Raw genomic sequence first — 20,222 nt, forward strand, 5'->3', positions numbered from 1 at the left:
GTTATAATAAATTTACCTGTATTTGAGCATGCTTCTGCCCTAAATCAAGTTTTCTCAGAGATTGCTGCTAGGAACATTGCTTGTATTATCATTGGATGTGTAACACATGTACCAGTATTCAACACCATTGTATGTGACAATAAAATATTTTCTAAGTTTTACCTTAAAATAAAGTACTACAGTTAATTTAAAAACTGCTGTATATAAATTTTTTTGAGATCATATCAAATTACTGAAACTGGATAATCAAGTCAACACTGTACTATAGAATCACATTAAATAAAATGAACATGAAATAGTATTAAATTCTTGATGAAAATATATCTTTAACACATATAAAAGAGATTTCTTTACTATAAATGTAGCCTGAAGGCTCTAACATCTATAAAACTTACCTAAAGAGCATTATATGCATAATATGTGTACATGCATTATATGCGTAATATTACAAAAATAAATACTTTATTTTTTAAGATGATTGATTGATTAATTTACACAACTTAAATTCAAAGCATTTATGTGAAAATATTATATATCTAATATTTTTTGCATGTAATAAATATCAAACCCCTGCTGAGTTCTGAATCCAGAATCTTAAGAGTGAAAGACGAAGATGCTATTACTTGCCCATAGAGATCGGCAACTTTATTATACATTATGTACATTAAGTGCAGTTGAAATAAAACTCGCCTTTAAAAGTTTCTGATAACTTAACCTTATGTTATATTAAAATATTAAACAAGATTTTTAAAACAATTCACAAAACATGAACTTTAATCACAAAAAATTATCTTAATCGTTTTTATACTTTCTGTCTCATAACTGGAGAGAGAGTCTCTCTCTCTCTATCTATCTATCTATCTATCTATCTATCTATCTATCTATTTATCTATTTATCTATCTATATATATCTTATTCAACCACTTATTCAAAATTATTTTAACCTTCTTTCACTTTTATTTTATTGTTAATTTTACCTGAATTGAAATAAGATTTCCTAGAAATTTATTTAAAATATTTATTATTTATTTATCTATTTTTTTATTGGTCAAAACAATTCACATTCATCTAAGTTTAGAAGAGCTTTTTCATCAATCTTAAGCCAGTCATTACTGAGAGGCCAAAATACGACTGAAATATATTTCGTATTATTGTAAATTATTATTAATATATTTTGTTTTATATTTTTATCAGCATATAACATGGTGGCATGCCGTATCACTGATACACGCAATGGTGGCCAGCCTCCAGCAGTGAGCCAAGTGCCTTTGAAGAAGTGAGTACCTAAGTCATCTTTATTAAAAAAGTTTATTTATTTAAAGAAAAAAAATTATAAAAGTTTTTTTTGTCATTGTATTTAAATTTGTTAAGTTTTTATTTTAAAGCTACTGCATTGCAGTAGGTAAAAATTGTTATTGTAATTAAATGTTATTTAAATCAAATGTAACCCCACAAAATTTGTCATAACATTATAATCTATTTCTTTAATTCAATGGAAGTGTTATAATTTTTTTTTCTTAGTTTATATTTACGTTATAATATTTAAATAATGACACAGGTAAAAGCACCATTTAATATTTTAAAGTTAATATTGTTATTAAAGTTTAAATATACTATTTTGAACTAAGAAAAAACTGTTGGTATGTAACAGTCAATAAATTGTAAAATAAAAGAATGATATAAAATTATGCTTTATAATATTACTGTTATTATTTTTAAAACTGTATGTATAATTTAGAATTTTACCTGAGATTAAATTTTTTAATGTTAAAATGTCTAAGGGCTATACTGCTGTACATGGACTGCCATCTTTATTTCATTGACATGACTCATATGCTGCCGGTGTGCAGTTATCCACTTTTTGTTGTTTTTAATTGATTTTATAAAGCATTTATAAGTGTTTTCATAAGCAATTTCCTCTGACTCGTCAGAGATATAAGTTTTAGAATTGACATTAAAATAGAAACAGAGGTATTTGTGTATCAAATAATTGTAGAGGGTTTTTTAAATCAAACAAATGAAATAGATAAATAAAAATTTCTGATGCCAATCCTGGCTCTTATAAAGTAACTAAATAAAACAGTAATCTTTTTCCTTGCTATATGATTATCCTTGCATCATCAATTTCAAGGATTCTGGTACCCACAAGCTAAAAACTTATTTTGAGTTATTTTCTATAGTACTGGGTTGTATTAGTCTTCTGCTTCTGGAGTTTAATTAGAACAAAGAAATTAGATCATATTAAAAATTCTTAGTAGCAAATTCCTCTCCTATTTTATTATAAATCAGGAATAACAACAATAAAAATGCTTAACCTATCCAATCATTTTTATTGGTAGATAAGTCTTAAAAATGTTAAGTGAGAAGCTGGGGTCGTGAGGTAGACAAAATAAATACATATAATATTTATAACTATGATATGCAGTACACAAGTCAACAATCACTTTTTTTAAATTAAAATAGTTTTTAATCTTTTTTTTTTTAAATGGTATCGAACATAACTATTTATTATAATTGTTTGTGATGTCAGCTGTAGAAGAATAAAACTGAAAACTCTTATAAAAATAAAGAAAAATATTTAACTGTTTATGTTATTTTCATTCATTTAATGAAATGTTAAATCATGTATATAACAGATCACTGATAGCTGTATAATAGGTTTCAATTTCATTTGAATATAATTATTTAATTTATATTCTATATAATATAATTGAATTGAAAATACTGGAAATATCTTATTAATATTTCATTTTATATTTGACAATCATAAAAAAATATTATACTGCTTTCAGTGGACTGATGAAAGCTTAAAATTGTACAAATAATTATTGTTGTCTAGTAAACTGTTCTAATATACATTGTAATTAATCATTTATCACAGAAAATAAATTTAGAACCATCAGTTGCTTTCAAGATGCTAATAAACTTTTACCTTTTATTGCTTTCATTTTTTAAATAAATATTAATAGTGAAACCTGTGATTTTTTTTGTTATTTTGAATTATTCTTTTGCTGGTAACTACAATAACAAATAAATTAATCTAATAATTTAATAAGTGCATTCAATTTTTTTTAAACTAAATTTCTGGGTTTAAATTACTACCTGTCAGTGCATTTTTATAAATTGTAAGAAGAGTGCTGTCAGTTCATGTACTTTCAAACTAGCCCTTACCTAATCTGGTTCATAAAACTTTGTATTGATTATCAGATTTTTGAAATTATATATTATTATCATTTATTTCCATAATTTTTCCTTCTTTTTTTAAACTATTATAGAATATAATAATAATAGTTTTATTTTTTAAAGTAGCTAGTATTATTTATTGCTAAAGCTTTGTAACATTTAAACATCATTCATACCTGTACATCATTTATCTCATTTTTATTATATATGCAGATCATTTTATTTATATTTCAATCATCTTTATTTTTAATTAAATTATTTCTAGTTTATATGCATATAAATAATCTTATGCTTTGGTTAAAGCAAAAAAACTGCATAAGATCTGGAATACATGTATCACAGGCCCTCTACTGTAGAACTAGTTATAGAAAACAAGTTGAAAGTTTTGATTTTCTTTTGACAGAAGTAATTTGGATTATATTTAAAACCATTAAGATGCAGAATTTATAAATGCAATACAAACTGAATGACTTGAGTAGAAAGTACAAAATTCACTTTATAATTTCTTAAAATTCTTACTTTTATTTTCAATTTTGAAAAATTACTTTTATTAGAAAAAGAAGTAACTCTAGTTTACAAACATAAATTTATTTATTAATGCTTAAATAACAAACTTAATAAGTTTGTTAAACTGATTAACAAATGGGCCAACAGGAACTCGACCCATCTGCTTATTATTTTTATTCCTGAAAACAGTTGAAATAAAACACAATTTTTTTATTAATAAAATTAAAACAAAGTCTAAAAACAATAAAAAAAATAACTGAAAAATGTAATTTTGGTATATATTTTTTTAGCTTGTAATAAAATAAAAAATGACATCGGCATTTACAAATCTTTAATAAACAAACATTAAAGTACACAAGTATTGTTGAATATTGACTAACTGAAATGTGCTGTAATGAAAGAGGTTAACTAAACTATCCCGTGGAATATATTTTAATTAATCTATTAACAATTGGATAAACAAATTATAAAATTTAAGGAATTTAATGATTATTATAATTTGTGCTTCAATATAGTTGTAGTATTCATATATGTGAATATGATGACAAAACACAAAGAATTTCACACTTCATTTTATCATTTTAATTATTTGTCTGACATCTAATGACAGTATTTGGAGTAGTAGTATTAGTTGTAGTATAATCCATTTCAAACATGTTGCAAGTTGAATTTCATGAAGGTGATAAATGTATTACAGCAGTGAGCAAGACTCATCAAAGAGTCAGAGAACCATATGAATTCACAGTAAGCCAGTCGCTTAGGCCAAACTCATGTCAATGAGTATGACCAACTTTTAGAGATTTAATGTTTTAGGAAAATAAAAATGTAGTGTCTCATACAGGATATTAAGTTATCAAATAAAAATAACACTACTGTAAACGATCAGATTGAATAAAATATTCAGTCTTTTAGGCATCAGCATAATTCTGGATGTTTACTATCAGCAGAATAAAAATAATTTTTACATTACCAAGAAGTACAGGGTAGATCATAGTGATATCAATTCAGAACCTTCTTTTGTTATTCCAAGTTATCTTGAGTGTGGCCTGTTTTGCTAGAGTATTCCTCAGTTAATTTAGTTTTTTGCTTTACCCACTCACACATAAATATACATTATCAGATGTATTGATAACATGTCAAAAATATACACTTTCATGTTTATATCTTAAGTTATAATTATTGAATAACAGAATCAAGAAATTCCAACTCATATGTCTACACATATATCTCTATTCATACATAGCTGATGTGTGTGTTTTTTTAATAATGTGTTTTATTTACAATAATATTTATACTGTTTTTTTTAAATATTGTTTCAGAATTTCAAACACGTGATATTTTTTTAGCTCTAGCTGATTAATAAACATTTCACCTACAATTTTTTACTGCTTAAAATAAAAAAAAATAAAACCTGAGTGAAAAATATTTATTTACAAACCATTTACATAAAGTTACTTAATTTTTGTTTTAAATATACACATTTTAATGTACAAACATAAAAAGAGTTAGAAACTATTGACATGAAATAATAAAACAAAACAAATGAATAAATAAGAAAATACCATAAATTGTTATTATCAGTTATTATTTTATATCTATAAATAATAATTTAGCTGATATAATAAGGTGATATTTATTAATAAAGATAATATAGAATTTTATAACTGATATATAATTGTTCATTTCATAGGGTTGTTGAATCGCGTACCTATCGAGATTACAGCCTTGAGCTCGCATAGAGACGTCCACAGTAAGCATAAAATAGTAAATATAGTAATCATATTATTAATCAGCATAATAAACGGGTCTTTATTTGTGTTTTACATTTACATACATATATATATATATATATACACATATATATATATATACATATATACATAATAATTACAATATTTCTATATGATCCTTGCTTGGTTCGGATCCCGCCTGCCTCCCCAACCCACTTAGTCAATTCCAAGCTAAACACTGCTAACAGATATTTGTACCACCCTGCCTCATTATTATCATCTGTCTTCCCCTCTCACTCTTTTTCTCTTTATCTATCTATCTTTCTCTGTTTCACTGTTGCTTGCTTTGTATATTACATGTATATCTGTCTGTTGTTTGTCTTATCTGTTTGTCTTATTTGATATGAATATGGTCATCTGTCGGCATCATACTCGTATAGCTTACTACATCTGCAGCTACTGTTAACCCGCTATTAAATATATTTACTACATAATTTATTTACTGTTGACAATGATTAAAACAATTTAAATATACTAGGATACAATATCTACAATATCCCTCATAAAAATTCCTAATTTTGATTTAAGTTGTGTTATTTATGTAAAAAGAAAATGAAGTTAGTCATTCTAAGTATGGTATTTTACAATATAAGTAACAAAGCTTCCTGGACTCAGTTTGCCACAATTTTATTTATGTCAAGTCATGAATACAAAAACGCTCAAAAAGAAATTTACAAGCGAGTAATAATCTACTACTAAAGCCTTTTTGCTGGTAAAATATTTATCATGTGTAGATTCATGGAGCTTTGCTAAGGTAAATATAAAAAATAATAGTTAAATTAAGAATTAAAAAAAAAAAATACTAAAAAAATAAAAAATACTCACATAACACTGCAAAAAGAGTATCTTTATCTATTTTATCGTACCTCTTTTTTTAGTTAGATGTGACGATTGTTATCAATAATAATAATTATTTAATATTTACTTATTACTCTTTTATCTATTTTTTTTTTTTTATATTTATATTTTTTACCTTCAGTTGTTTCTTTTTCTCTAGACTGTTTAACGTTTGAATGTACATTTTGTTTTATATTTTTCTAACAAAATTTTATTTTTCTATTTTGATATGTATCTCAATTACCATTTGATATAGCCCTCTCTTTACCCTTATTTACATGTCAACTCTTTTATTTAACATTATGTTTGACTATTTTAAACAATTATTTGAATTGCAGTATTCATAACGAAAGAAAAAGCTAGTGTACAAAGCAATGTCATATGAACCATTTAATGAAAAACATTGAGTTTAATATAATAATAAGGCTTGTTCTTTTCAGAATTATCATTGTTGGATAAATTCAAATTGGATAATTTAATTACAGAAGGCTGTACAAATATGACAGATTACATAACATATTTTTGCAATAGTTTTCCTGTTAGGGTAATTTCATTAAGAAATTATATTAAATTTTGGTGTTTAAGTATTCTTAAAATGTTTTATTTCTCATTAAAGTTTAAAAAAGATAAAAACAAACCAATGTCTGATTTTAGTATAAAGGTCATTCTAAAGCATATTGTTATTTCAGCTCTTAAAGGGAGGAAATTTTATCTTCATATAGTAATCACTATTTTTATAATTTCTTTCTACAACATGTGGAAAAAAAATTAAGAAAAGTTTCCTTTAGATATGATAAAAATTTCAATATATTTTATCTGAAAAGAGTTCATTTGTACACTGCAAGAGAGTTCTATGACGATACCAAGTCTGTACTATCTTCTACACTTACATGAAATGGTTTTACTCTTTTCTAACAAGCTATCAAGAGTGCCACCAGTTTTAATGAAATTTTTCTTTCTTTTATAACTGTTTCTGTCACTTCTATTGACTAAATTTTATATATATCATAATAAAGTTTATAAAATATACAGTTAATTTCAATGAAATGTCTTACGTTTACTGAGAACCGAAATAATAATTATTTTAAATGGATGCCATATTGAAATTTATTATCAGAATTTTTTTTACATTTAATCAACAGATTAAGCATATCTTAATCTGTTAATCTTTTTAAGCAGATTAAGGTCTGCACCAATTTTTTTTTATGTAGTCTCTGAATGATGATAAAGAGTGGAATTATATAATTGGAAAAAATAAAATTGCAACCCCAGGTACATTTTATATATAATTTGTTATAATTTTTAGTTATTTTCTTCAAATAAATTGGAATCTAAAACAATAATGGAAAAGTACAAAATTTAAATTGGTATTTACACAACTTTTTCCATGTAGTGTTTCATAAGATGTATCTCTTCATAAGCAAGCTTTTTTCTTTCATGATTCTTATTGTAATATATCTTATGGGATTCATTCACATCAGATGAAACAACCCCCCTCCCCCTCAATGTCCTGGAAGATATAAGTTCACCCATGTTTCATAACACACAAAGAATTATTTCAGCATGATTATCTTAACTATATCTACATTATTGGACGTTATATTGTGTAAAGTACAAGGATTTCTGTTTCAGATTATTGTTTTTTTTTTTTTTTATATGATTATAAAGACAGGGGTTAAGAAAATAAATCATAAGCTCAAGGAGACCAAATATTCTTTGATATATTGTGATCCTCAAAAAATCTTGGGTAGCATTATTGTTAAATAATGCTAATGGGTTTTATTGAGTTATTGTTTGATAATGATCCTCACCATATTGGTACAAGCAGTATAAGCTATTCTTATTTAAACGCACCACAAACTCTCACAGTATCTTTTGTACACAGCAGATTTCATAGTAGTAATGCTAAAAATAATAAGGTAATTAATTCTGCACAGTGAAATTACACACCAGATTCCTGTTTTTTTGTGTATGTAGTGTGACTTGAAACAACTTATGTTGTTTAGTTTCTGATGCTTACATCTATGTTCTCTGACATTTTGTGGTAAAATTAAAATAAAACTCTGCCGTATTAGATAAGGAAGATTACATTTAATGTTTAAATTTAAGTTGCTCATTGGATAAACTAGTGTGTTATATCAAGCTGCTGGGACCACCATTGAGGTGATTTAGATGATTATCACTGAATGTCCTTAACATCTTCCACTAACATCAATATTTTTGTTCTGCTAACATGATTTCTTTTGCTTCATTTTTTGGCATCAACTCCTCAATCTACAAAAATGCTTAATGAAATTATTCAGTTTTTTAAAGGTATTCAGGAAGTCAAACTCAGCTCAAAAAAATTCTAATAAATTTTCTAAAGTAAGCTTTTCATAAATAAATATGATTATCCTTGGGAAACATACTTAATAAAAATATCTTTTGGGCCATTACTTGGTTATTCTGTTGTTACCTTTACATAAATATAGGTCTGTGCCCTAATCAAACAATGCTGAGTTGCCATCATCAGTGTTATCAGTTTATATAAGCATCTTCCTCTTTATGTCAGTCCACTTGAATCAATAATTAAAATGGTAGATCTAGATTTGCTGTAAACAGTCCTTGTTATATATGTTCAATCAAAAATAAATTAAATTGTATTTTACAATAAAATACCCTTAGAATAGTCAGAACCTCTATGTAAGACCATATATCAGTAAGTAAAATTATTTATTTATTTTTATTTGAAGACCTAATGTCAGTAAGCAAAATTATTTATCTATTTTTATTTGAAGACTTTATGTCAGTAAGCAAAACTATTTTATCTATTTTTATTTAAAATAAAAATTACTTTTAGGTGTTTTTTACTATATATTCCTAATAACATTTTTGGTTGCTCACTCATTAAAATAAATAAACATTCTAGTTATTCAAATGTATGATCTTCTTAATATTTCACAAGTAAATTACTCCACTTCACATTAATACAAATTCTTGTTTATAATTTTTTAAATCATGGGATTTTCTCATCATAATACCTATAATATTTTCCTTATCATCAAATAGAAAGATAGTTTTAATTGACTGAAAATTGGGATATTGGCTTAGGTTTAAGCAACCAAAGTTTTGGATTACATAAAAAAAAACCATCTTAAACTATTACAGCTTTTTAATTATATTTTTTATTAATAATTAATTTATAAAATACAAACACTTATTAATTCATTGATGTTATATTTTTATTTAAATGTGATCCATGTTAATTAAAATATTTACACATCAATTTTTTGTAAATAAAAAAAAATGTTGCCTCACATAAAGCTTAATTGCAATTCAACAATGATCTTATCTTAATTTAGATTAATCAGAGTAAACCGAGTCAGTGTCAGTTACAAGAACCGAAATGCGCTTGTAATATATAAGAAACGTTTAAGTACAAGTAACATAAACTTTACTTGGACTTTAATCTGGTCTTTCAGTTTCACAGATAGCTGCAATAACAGCTGAGTAGCAACATTAATCACTTATCTATCTCTTGTTTGAGTTAAGATTAGAGTTAGATTAAAACAGGGATTAAAATACTCAATAATTATCCTTTACCTCAGCCTAGAATTTTTCCCTAAACTAAATACCAGCAGCATGCAACTATTCATTAATTGTGATATCACCAGTTACTTGTTATCTTTACTCTACATATTTTTTATCAAGGATCTTTTCTGAGATGTTTCAAGTGTGTGAAATTATAAAGTTGTAAGGGAATATTGTTATTAACTGCCTTATTCAATCCCTTTGTGGAATTTATTAGTAACAATAATGTAGTAAAACACTTCATATTGATTATTTTAAAATTTCATTTTTTAAGAAATTTTTATTACTCTGTTTATTTAACCTTCTTGAATATATTTTCTGTAAATTAATTTCTCATAATGATTTATCTTTCAGTGTTAATAACGCCTGAGGTTTTTATGTTATTTTTATAACGTATAATCAGTTACTTTCAATTGCATATTTTATTTTTTTTTTTCACAGACTTTATTATTCAGTTCACTTATTTATGATGTAATACTATGATGTAATTACTTTTATTTGCAGCACAACACCACTATTTTTAAAATTAAATCATACAATTCAATATACATTTAAGTTAAATTTGAAAATCTGAAAGTGGTTCTTAAATATTTTGAAAATATTATTATTCAGGATGGATCTGTTTAGGTGAATGCTGTTTGAATATCAATCTTCTTAAGCAAGAGTAATTGCTTAGTGGACGTTGAAAAATTTATTTAGTACTCAGAAAAATTAATCTTTTGGAATATATAACTACATAATAAAATTTCATATAATGACTCATATATTTTTCTAGATATTAGTACTAATTTTTATGTAAGTCAGAACCAAGGTTAAGACAGTTCCCCTTTAATTTGTAATATGGTTAAATAAAACCAAGAAAAAATGCTATTGTGTTTTTTCATGCCTTGAATTAAAGTATTATATTACAAATTGTTAACTCAGCAGACATCATTAAGTTGATTTTGAAGTACTAATTAATGCATACCTAAAGGATTATTTCCTTAAAATATAAAATAAATTTATTTGTTTAATATTTCTGTAAATATAATTTCTATTCAACAAACCAGGATAATAAATTTGATTAGTTTTACTGGATTTATGCTAAACTCTAACTTATTTTTTATTGTCTAAGTTCATTGATCAGCATTACTAGATGTGGTACATTCTTGTAAACAAATTTTAGAAAGTTACATGTAATTACATCTATTTTCTGAGTTCAGCCTAAGAACGCTGAACATAATAGCTTCTTAAAATATCCCAAATGACTAAACAAACAGTTGAGTATATTTAATGTAAGAAACAACCGGCTCTTGTTTTACATTTATTTTCATTCATGCATTTATTTAGAAAGCTATCCATTTTTTTTGTCAGTTCCTTGTATTTTATAATTTCCAATATGTTTTTAAAAACAGAACCATCAACTTTGATTTTATAGATTAACATCTGCAGTTGCTTTTTTAAAAATATGTTTCTCACTCCATCTTAATAATTGTTCTTTTGTTGTTTGATGTATGCAAAAATTTATATCAATTTGGTTTAGATGCCAAAACTTTAACTGAATTAATAATTAATTTAAATGATTTTCCAGCTAATTATTTTTCAGAACCCACTTGAATGCCAAAAAACGTATAATTAGATTTTTCATTATGTAGGACAACATTTTCCACGTGATTTTATGTTAAATAATTTTCAATGAACTTGTAAGTACAATTTTTCTAATCAAAGTGAATATCATTCCTTTAAATCAGAAGTTGTGCCTGTAGGTAATACCTATGGAATTGAAGTGGTAAATAATCAAATTTTCTCAATGATAAACCATTCATGTTATAAAACATTGGCTATTAACAGTATTAATAGAAAATGGTTGTTTAATATATTATATTCTAAAGCAGAGTAGTAAAATTTAATAAAGATGTACATTTTGTGACAGGATATTCAAAATATAATGAAAATCCTAATTGTAAGTTTATATAGTTTAAAATATTTTTAATGACTTATATTTAAAATTGCCTGGAAGTTGTGCTTCCAGAAGATCTTTTTGAACTAATTATTTGGTTCCAAAATACAAAACATACAGTCTAAAATTATAAATTCAGAAGTATAAAAATGTAAATATAAATTGGATGGCTTAGAAGCCATATAAATAGGTTAAAAAGATCTTCAGAAACATAATTAGATGTAATTAAAGTGTTATTCCAATTTGTCGTACTCATCAATGAGGTGTATATAGCTTCTTATTGTCTAAATACTTAAGTACTTGTCTAAGTACAGTTCAGCTGTTTTATTTTTATGATTGCTGCTTGCTAATCACAAGAGACCAGGTATCTACCTGTCCTGGAATAAATAATGCTTGAACTATTTTACATAATATTTTTTCAATTTAGATTCTAATTAAAGAAAATTACAAATTCATAAAATATTATAATTGCAGATATATGTGCAACATAATATTGTGTCCAAAATATAGAAAACGTTGATGATAATATTAATATATATGTTAAAGTAATATACTATAATAATAAAATTAAAATGCAAATGACAAAAAAGACAACATTGAGAGAAAACTGTACTAACTCAGGTTTTCTGTTTAAAAATTAGAATTTTAAAGGTCACAACTTCATTCTAGCCGCCTCAAGTATGAAATTATACATTTTTAGATTATTTTAGTATATGTTTGAAAATTACTGTGATATATAAATAACGCTGACATCTATCCTACCTTACAAAAAAAACTGGATTTTCATAATGATTTCCTTCATTTCTGTGAAATAGAAATTAACATATTGCCCAAATTTGCTATTGATCAGTGCTTATATCTGTTAGGAATTATATATTCATTGCTTGTTCAAATGTTATAATATATTCATTATAAAATATTTGGCAGGTGGGTTCCAATTATTGTAAGGATTTATTTTTTTTAAATCTATCGAATCTTAAATTTTTAATTCCAATCCTTTTTTTTAAGTTAGTGGCCTTTATAAGAGTGTGTTTTAAAATGAATATTAGGTGTTAATATAAAAGTTATGTAATATTTATTAAATTTTATTTTCATCTATAAATTATAAATGAAATGAAAGAGCAACTTAAACAGTTTTTCCTATAAGTGTTCAGTGTGAGCATTATTCATCACACAGCACACATCCAGCCGAGAGGAGAGTTCATCCCATACTTTAATCAGCAAGTCTGGAGTAGTTGATACGACATCTGCTTCAGTTCTGTGTTTCAAGTTGGGTAGGTCAGCTGGTAACAGTGGCACATAACTTCATTCTTTATAAACCCCCAAAGAAAAAAATCAGATGGGTTCAGATTAGGTGAGCATGGAGCCATGACAAACAAGCTCTATTATCTGGTCCCCGGCAACCGATCTAGCAGACGGGGAGAATTTCATTCAATCAACCACGTACAGCATTATGCCAGTGAGGAAGCACACCATCTTGTTGCCAAATAAAGTTTTGTAGTTTGTATTGCAGTTGAGAAAAGAGCCATAGTTATAGCATATCAAGATAGTTCATTCCAGACGGCCGTGGCGCAAGTGGTAGCATCTCGGCCTTTCACCCGGAGGTCCCAGATTCGAATCCCGGTCAGGCATGGCATTTTCACACGCTATAAAATTTGTCATTCATTTCATCCTCTGAAGTACATACCTAACAGTGGTCCCGTAGGTTAAAAACAAAAAGAAAAAAGTTCATTACAGAAACTCTTGCTTCCATAAAAAAGAACAGCCTATAAACTTGTTGTCAAAATATGGCACAAAAAACATTCAGTTTTGGGGAGTCTTGTTCACACTGCAATATTCCGTGAGGATTTTCTGATTCCCAGTTATGCACATTATGAGTGTTTATTTTTCCATTAACATTAAATGTTGATTCATCACTGAATACAACACGCTAAAGAATGTCTTTATTGTTGTGGTGCATCTTTTTATTTACAAAGCTAGCAAGTGTAAGACTCTCTTATATGTTCAACACTGTCTTCAGATAAACTTGGTCATCACTTTACAAATACAGTCAGTGGTTTGAAATTGTTTACACCATCTATGAATGTTATTGCCACTCGGGAGATCACAACGGAACACACATTGATCAGTAACTACAGATTCACACTTTTCAAACTGCAAAAACACAGAACGCTTTCTGTTGAGGAGTGGGTCGCCATCTTTGCTACTAGTACTTTCAAGCAAAAGGTACAAGAAACAGTTTATGAGCTTGTGCACAGCTAAACTTGTTTGATTAGCTCTTTCATTTCATGTATAATTAATTAATATATGTGAAACTTGAGAAATATTACACAGATTTAAAGTCCCAGTATTCATCTTGAAACACACACATTTTTAAAAATTTATATTAAATTTCATAAAAAATGAAAATTTCATTGTTACTGAAATTTACAAAATATCATTTGATGCTATATGTATAATTTTTAAAATCCATTTCAATCATAACCTGTAAATTTAGCGTGAAAAATGTTTAAATTAAATTTTTATATTTTGTCATTTCATGGTTTTTATTTTCCAGTTAAACGAAATCAATACATCTGGTCTTAAATAATCATTCATTTGATATGCACATCTATTGTTAAATTAATTAATATGATATTTATTTAATGATTGCTATCTATCTTGATCAAACTTCAATAATTTAAAATTATTATATTATTATCTGTATTTATTTATTTTTCTTATTCATCTTACAGTATATGTGATTATTATACTGCATAACTACCTGTGAAAATTCTTCTATAATAAAAATTTTATTTTAGTTTAAAATTTATACATTTAAACATCAGGAATATTAAATTTACTTGTATATCTATAATTAAATCATATTAATAACATAGTAATAAAAAAAAGGTAACTAAATTTAAACAGAGAATTTTATAAAAAGTAATGTTATGTTAAATTGAATAATTATTCTACTGTTTTTATGGCCTTCTAGTAACTATGTTTGTTTATCATATAAGCACAAGCTGAATTTAGTCAAATTCATCCTTAATTTACTCTCAGTTATAGTTTAATATATTTCTTAATCCCCTCTTAATAAATTAATTAAAGAAAGAAAATATTTAAAATTTTTACTCTCTGTTGCACCATAATTCGCCACTAAAAAACAAAATATGGATTATAAATGACAGCAATAAAGCCCATATAGTGTGGAATGTTAAAAATTTCCTTTATAGTACATATTGGAATTTTTTTTATAACGATTCCTTCATAGGCTTTTTGCGTGCATTCAAATAGATCATTTTCAATCAATGACTTATGAATAAGATGCTCAAACCCGACCTGGGGATTTAACCCAGGATGTTCGGGGGGGGGTATACAGTCAGTTGCCCGACCTACTAAGATACTGATTTAACAAGATTTGTATTCCTGATATCGTGATATTAGCGTTAATGTAATTATATAGCAGGTTGTTAATAATATCACTTCTACTTTTACTCTAAATTTAATAAAATAGTAATATAACTTGTGGGTAGTCAGAAAACATTTTTCATAAATTTTTTTTTTTCTTTATTACTATTTAGTAATTATAATAATAAATGATACATTTTGAAATAAAGAACTTGTCGATTGGAAACCACAAGGTATAGATAAATAATATTAAAATTAGATAAAAGAGGATTTCTTCAACTTTTAAAATATGTAAAGTAATATCATATTCTTGTAAATTCAATATTCAAAGTTAATCATCTAATTTATTTAATCTATATTGTGTGGTTATACATCATACTATAATTAAAGTAAAGCATGTATATAATTTATTATTACAACCAGCAATATTTTAACAAAAAAAAAAATTATATTAGCTATTAAGGTTATACAAATACTAACTTTACACGCAGTTTATGCAACCAATTGATTTGTTTAAAGTAATGTAGCATGCACCACCTACTTAACACATTGTAAGTTAACAAAATATAGGAAATAATTAATAATTAGTTTTCTTTTATTGTGTAGAAAATGTAAATTACTGTAAAGTTTACATAATTACTGTAAGTATTATGATTTTAAAGTTATTCATGAATGTATTATGTATGTTTATATGTATGTATGTAAATTTGTTTGTTATGTGATGTTATGTATTCTTTAACAAGAGCTAAAGATGACTAATTTGTATATGTGTAATTATTTCCTCCATGCTGGCCGCAATACCGGAGATCTAAAGGTGATGACTTTGGCAGCCATTGTTGATCAGACTTTCCTCGTCCCTGCCCATCCATCACTATTTGGTACACATCATTGTCGCATGCTTTGCATTATTGCACTCAGAATCATTCAATCAAAACTCAGAACACATAATATTAATATTACAGCATTTCAAATGAAAAGCTTTTTGTTTTAGTGGTTTTTACTTATTTATGTTTTAAGTTTCTTATTTTGTTATTTTTTAAATTTTTGATATAAATATATGCTATAGTATATTTAAAAATAAAATTGCTTTTTTATATAAATAAAATTAAAAAAAAAAGAAATGCTGCTGAAATATAATTGAATGATAATTCTTTGCTGCTTTACATATTATTAATTTTAAAATGAGTCCCTCCCTAAAAAATATATATGTATATTTATGTTATATGAATTTGTATTTTAATTTTATAATTGCAGCTCTTAACTTCTATAGTATTCTACATAAAAGAAGTACTTAATTAAGATTCATTGATTACATAAACTCTGTTAATTAAATATAACATGCATTAACAAAGCAAAAGCTGATATTTCAAATATTAAATCTTCATACACAACTTGGAGAAAAAAGTGAGTTTTTTTCAGCATTAAAGCATGTTCTCTTCTATATTATTATTGATTTGCAAATTATTTAAAGAAAAATTTTAGAAATTATAAAAAATACTACCTTAAGAAGTACCCTGTTTTTCACCTTTTTCCAAGACATACAATTCAGGATTTTGTAAAGATAATAAAAACACTTTTAAATAGTTTTTACATATGTTTAAGAACAGTATCTTTATCCTTCTTTTTATATATTTAAAAAAAAATTTTCTGATGGTTAATTTCAACACATGAAGAAAAATTACTGATTCAGCTTTCAGTAAAGATAAACGTTTTTTGCTATGTTTAAGTGTGTGATACTGTAATTATGATACATGTTCTATAATTTCAGTTAGAGTAAATAAAAATGGAAAAAAGATTTGAGAAGAAGACTCTCCATTAAAACTACTAAACATCTCAACCATCTTTTAGAACAGAGTACAGTCATTTTTCAGTTGTCCCAGCAAAACTACTATGCAAACAAATAAATAAATGAGCATTTTATTCTGATCAGTACATAATAATACACTCCACAGATCATGTCAGAAACATGTAGATAAAAAATAGTTGTGATAAAAGTCTACATTAATTATTTAAAATATAAACATATGAGATAATATTGAGGTAAATACATTAAACATCTGAAAATGTTAAATATAGGAAATACTTACAAAATAATTAGCAATTTAGAAATCATTTTTGAACATTATTTGAAGATATTTATGTACATATTGAATGGGATGCAGAAAATTCAGGTTTCTTTGTAGTTTTTATTGATATTATTTAAAAACTCATTGACAAATTAATATTGTTTCTGTAAAAGAAAATCACTTTTATTGAATTTTATATAAATTGAAAGGAAGAGTTTTTAAATGGTAATTATTAAAAATGGCAACAGAGCATAATAAAGTCCATTCTCATTAGTCAAAGTATTGTGTTATATGAAAATAGTTCTGTTGTCTTGTTTGGTAGAAATGGATATTGTTATTTTTAAAATTAAGTGACTATTGTTTTTAGCACAGCTAAGTAAGTTAACATATTTAGTTTTCTAAATATAGGTCTACGCAGTTTATTTATGAACTTTAAACAATAATCTGGCAGCCCATTTTTGTATCTTGAAAACTCATTCTGACTTTTTGAGAGAGTCCCAAAAATGACATGATACTTTGTACGAGAATATATGTAGGCATTATAAATATATAATAATGATGACAAGCTCTGACTTTCTTGCAAAAGAAATCAGTTTCATCATCCCAAGGGAACTTGTCATTAAATAAAACACACAGAAATTTTGCTTTGGGGACAATAGAAATACTACCATTATCATTAATGGGAATATTCTACCTTCAATCAGCAATGTTACACCTACCTGTAATTACAGGTTGTAATTTATTCTACATTTAGGTGAAGTGACTTTCTTTCCTAATTGATGGTTGAGAATACCAGCAGTTTTACTTAAAATTATGATTTATGTATATAATATAATTATGTTGTTAAAACACATGGTTGTATGTAAAAAGGCTAGTTCTACATAACATTTTCCTTGCCTTAAAAATGTAAAATACCTTCTTTTTTTAATCATTGCCATATTGAAAAATTAATTTTTTCTATTACACACCATTGGAAAAGGTTTTAAAATAAACAATTGATAGAATTAATTATTACGTTTTATACAATTTGTTTACAAAGATATAGAAGACTGAAATTACAAAATTGAGAAAACAGGCAAAAAAGATTTTTGTATTTTTCATCATTTTTACAGATTTTTCAAGTAAACTGCAATTCATAAAGATAATATAGAAAGGAACAAGTTTATACACAGTGTAATTTATTTCCTTTCAATTGATTTGTAAGATGTAATGTTTCAATGAAAACCTTTTTCTTTTTTTATATGTACAATATCTTTGTTATGAAATATTACCAAGGCCCCATATTGAAAGTGTTACTAAAAGACATGATAATATTTATTCCAGTTTATTTCTGTTGAAGTACTTGCCTCTTAAATGAATTAACCATAATCTTAATAACCCAAATCAGGAATTTATTTCAAATAGCACAATTCTTCTTAAATACTATAATACAATGTCATTCATTCATTTGCTGAGTTCAGTTCAGCTTGTTAAATCTTCAGATTATTTCAGCAATATTTTGTAAAAAAAATTACTCTTCTTATAAATAAAATCACCAAACAACATGTGTTTTTTTCTTTTTCAGTACTAGTTTTGAAATTATTCTTAAAAGAATTTTCTTTTGCATTATTCCCCATCTAATTGTGTGGCAAGACTTACTTGCCAGAACAAATTCTCAGCATACACATATCACAACAAAGAGGAACTAGTGCAGCGTATAAATTATATTTTTCATTTTTTAATTAATGTAGGCTAGTTTTACAGCAAAAAATGTTTAAGTATGGCTTGAAAATCCTTTTCTACTTGAAATTACAATGCATAATTATCTCTAATATTAGATCTGACATTTTGTTTAAAAAATTATGACAAAGGTTTAAAATATTATGCAGTAGGAAAATATTTTAGTAACAATCAGGATTAATTAGGTTCAATAAATGGTATTTATGAGTAATTTATATTTCGGTACTAAAAATAAATATAATGTAATTACTTAAAGAATCTTGTTGACAAAATCACATTTTATAAATTTATTTAAGATAGTATCTTAATAAACAAAAAAAAAAAAAAAAAAAAATTGTCTTTAGCGCACTATGCTATTTAATCCCAAAGTTAGTTTTTTTTAATATTCTGTTATTTGAATTTGATAGTCAAATTTTTAAAATATGACTTCTGATTAAATAAGTTACTACTTAATTATCAGCACTTTTACTAAATTAATGTTTTTCTGTTCTTTAACAACTTGATTGCCCTTTTTTATACAAGAGTTTCTTGGACTAAGCTTCATTTGTTTCATCTTCTTTGCGATGTGTGTCATTTTTTCTTGAACAGTATACTTTATTAATTACTGTTTGATATATTAGTTCATAATCAGATTCCATCCATTGTTCAAGAATGTCTTTTGATTGATTGAAATTATTAATTTGTGGTAATAGATTAATAATTCTTATTTTCTGTTTCTCTATTTTTCTCTCTATTGGGCAAAATATCTACCCGTTTTTTTACATTTCTCCATGTAGTTAAGAAAAATTAAATTTATAGTAAGAAAAACTTTTCTTATAAAAGAAACAACTTTTCATGAAAAGGAAACTTTATTTACCAGTAGAATATTCAAATTCAGTAAAAATGAAGAAATCAGTTTTTGTTTGTACATTTTTAAATGTTTTTAATTTTATTTTATTTTCAATAATATTTTCCTATTAACCTTCTTACTTTATGTGTTTATCAAATGATCTTCAAATTTAATTATTTTATTAATTTATTATGACTATTTCTTTTAAGTTTCATGTTGATTCTGTTATATCAAAATAAAAAAAACAGAAGCCTACAGTATTTATATTGTAAATATATGTTTCAAAGAGTTTTAACTAATCTTTTTTTAATACACCTTAACATGAATTATAAACAATTAGGGATTTTTTTAGAGAAACTGGCTGCCTACCCTGCCATTTTGATTTTTTC

At 25.5% G+C, this 20,222-nt stretch overlaps 1 protein-coding gene across 1 annotated transcript in view; it reads left to right on the forward strand.

Moving 5' to 3' along the window:
• The window catches only part of tutl (immunoglobulin superfamily member turtle), a 569,464-nt gene that overhangs the window by 541,572 nt on the left and 7,670 nt on the right, over positions 1-20,222 (forward strand). The window contains 4 exon segments of the mRNA XM_075368048.1: positions 1,195-1,280; positions 3,131-3,139; positions 6,082-6,094; positions 10,500-10,551. Coding sequence (XP_075224163.1) covers positions 1,195-1,280; positions 3,131-3,139; positions 6,082-6,094; positions 10,500-10,551 — 160 coding nt within the window.

Source organism: Lycorma delicatula, chromosome 6 (genome assembly GCF_047948215.1).
Source record: "Lycorma delicatula isolate Av1 chromosome 6, ASM4794821v1, whole genome shotgun sequence".
NCBI classification, from domain to species: domain Eukaryota; kingdom Metazoa; phylum Arthropoda; class Insecta; order Hemiptera; family Fulgoridae; genus Lycorma; species Lycorma delicatula.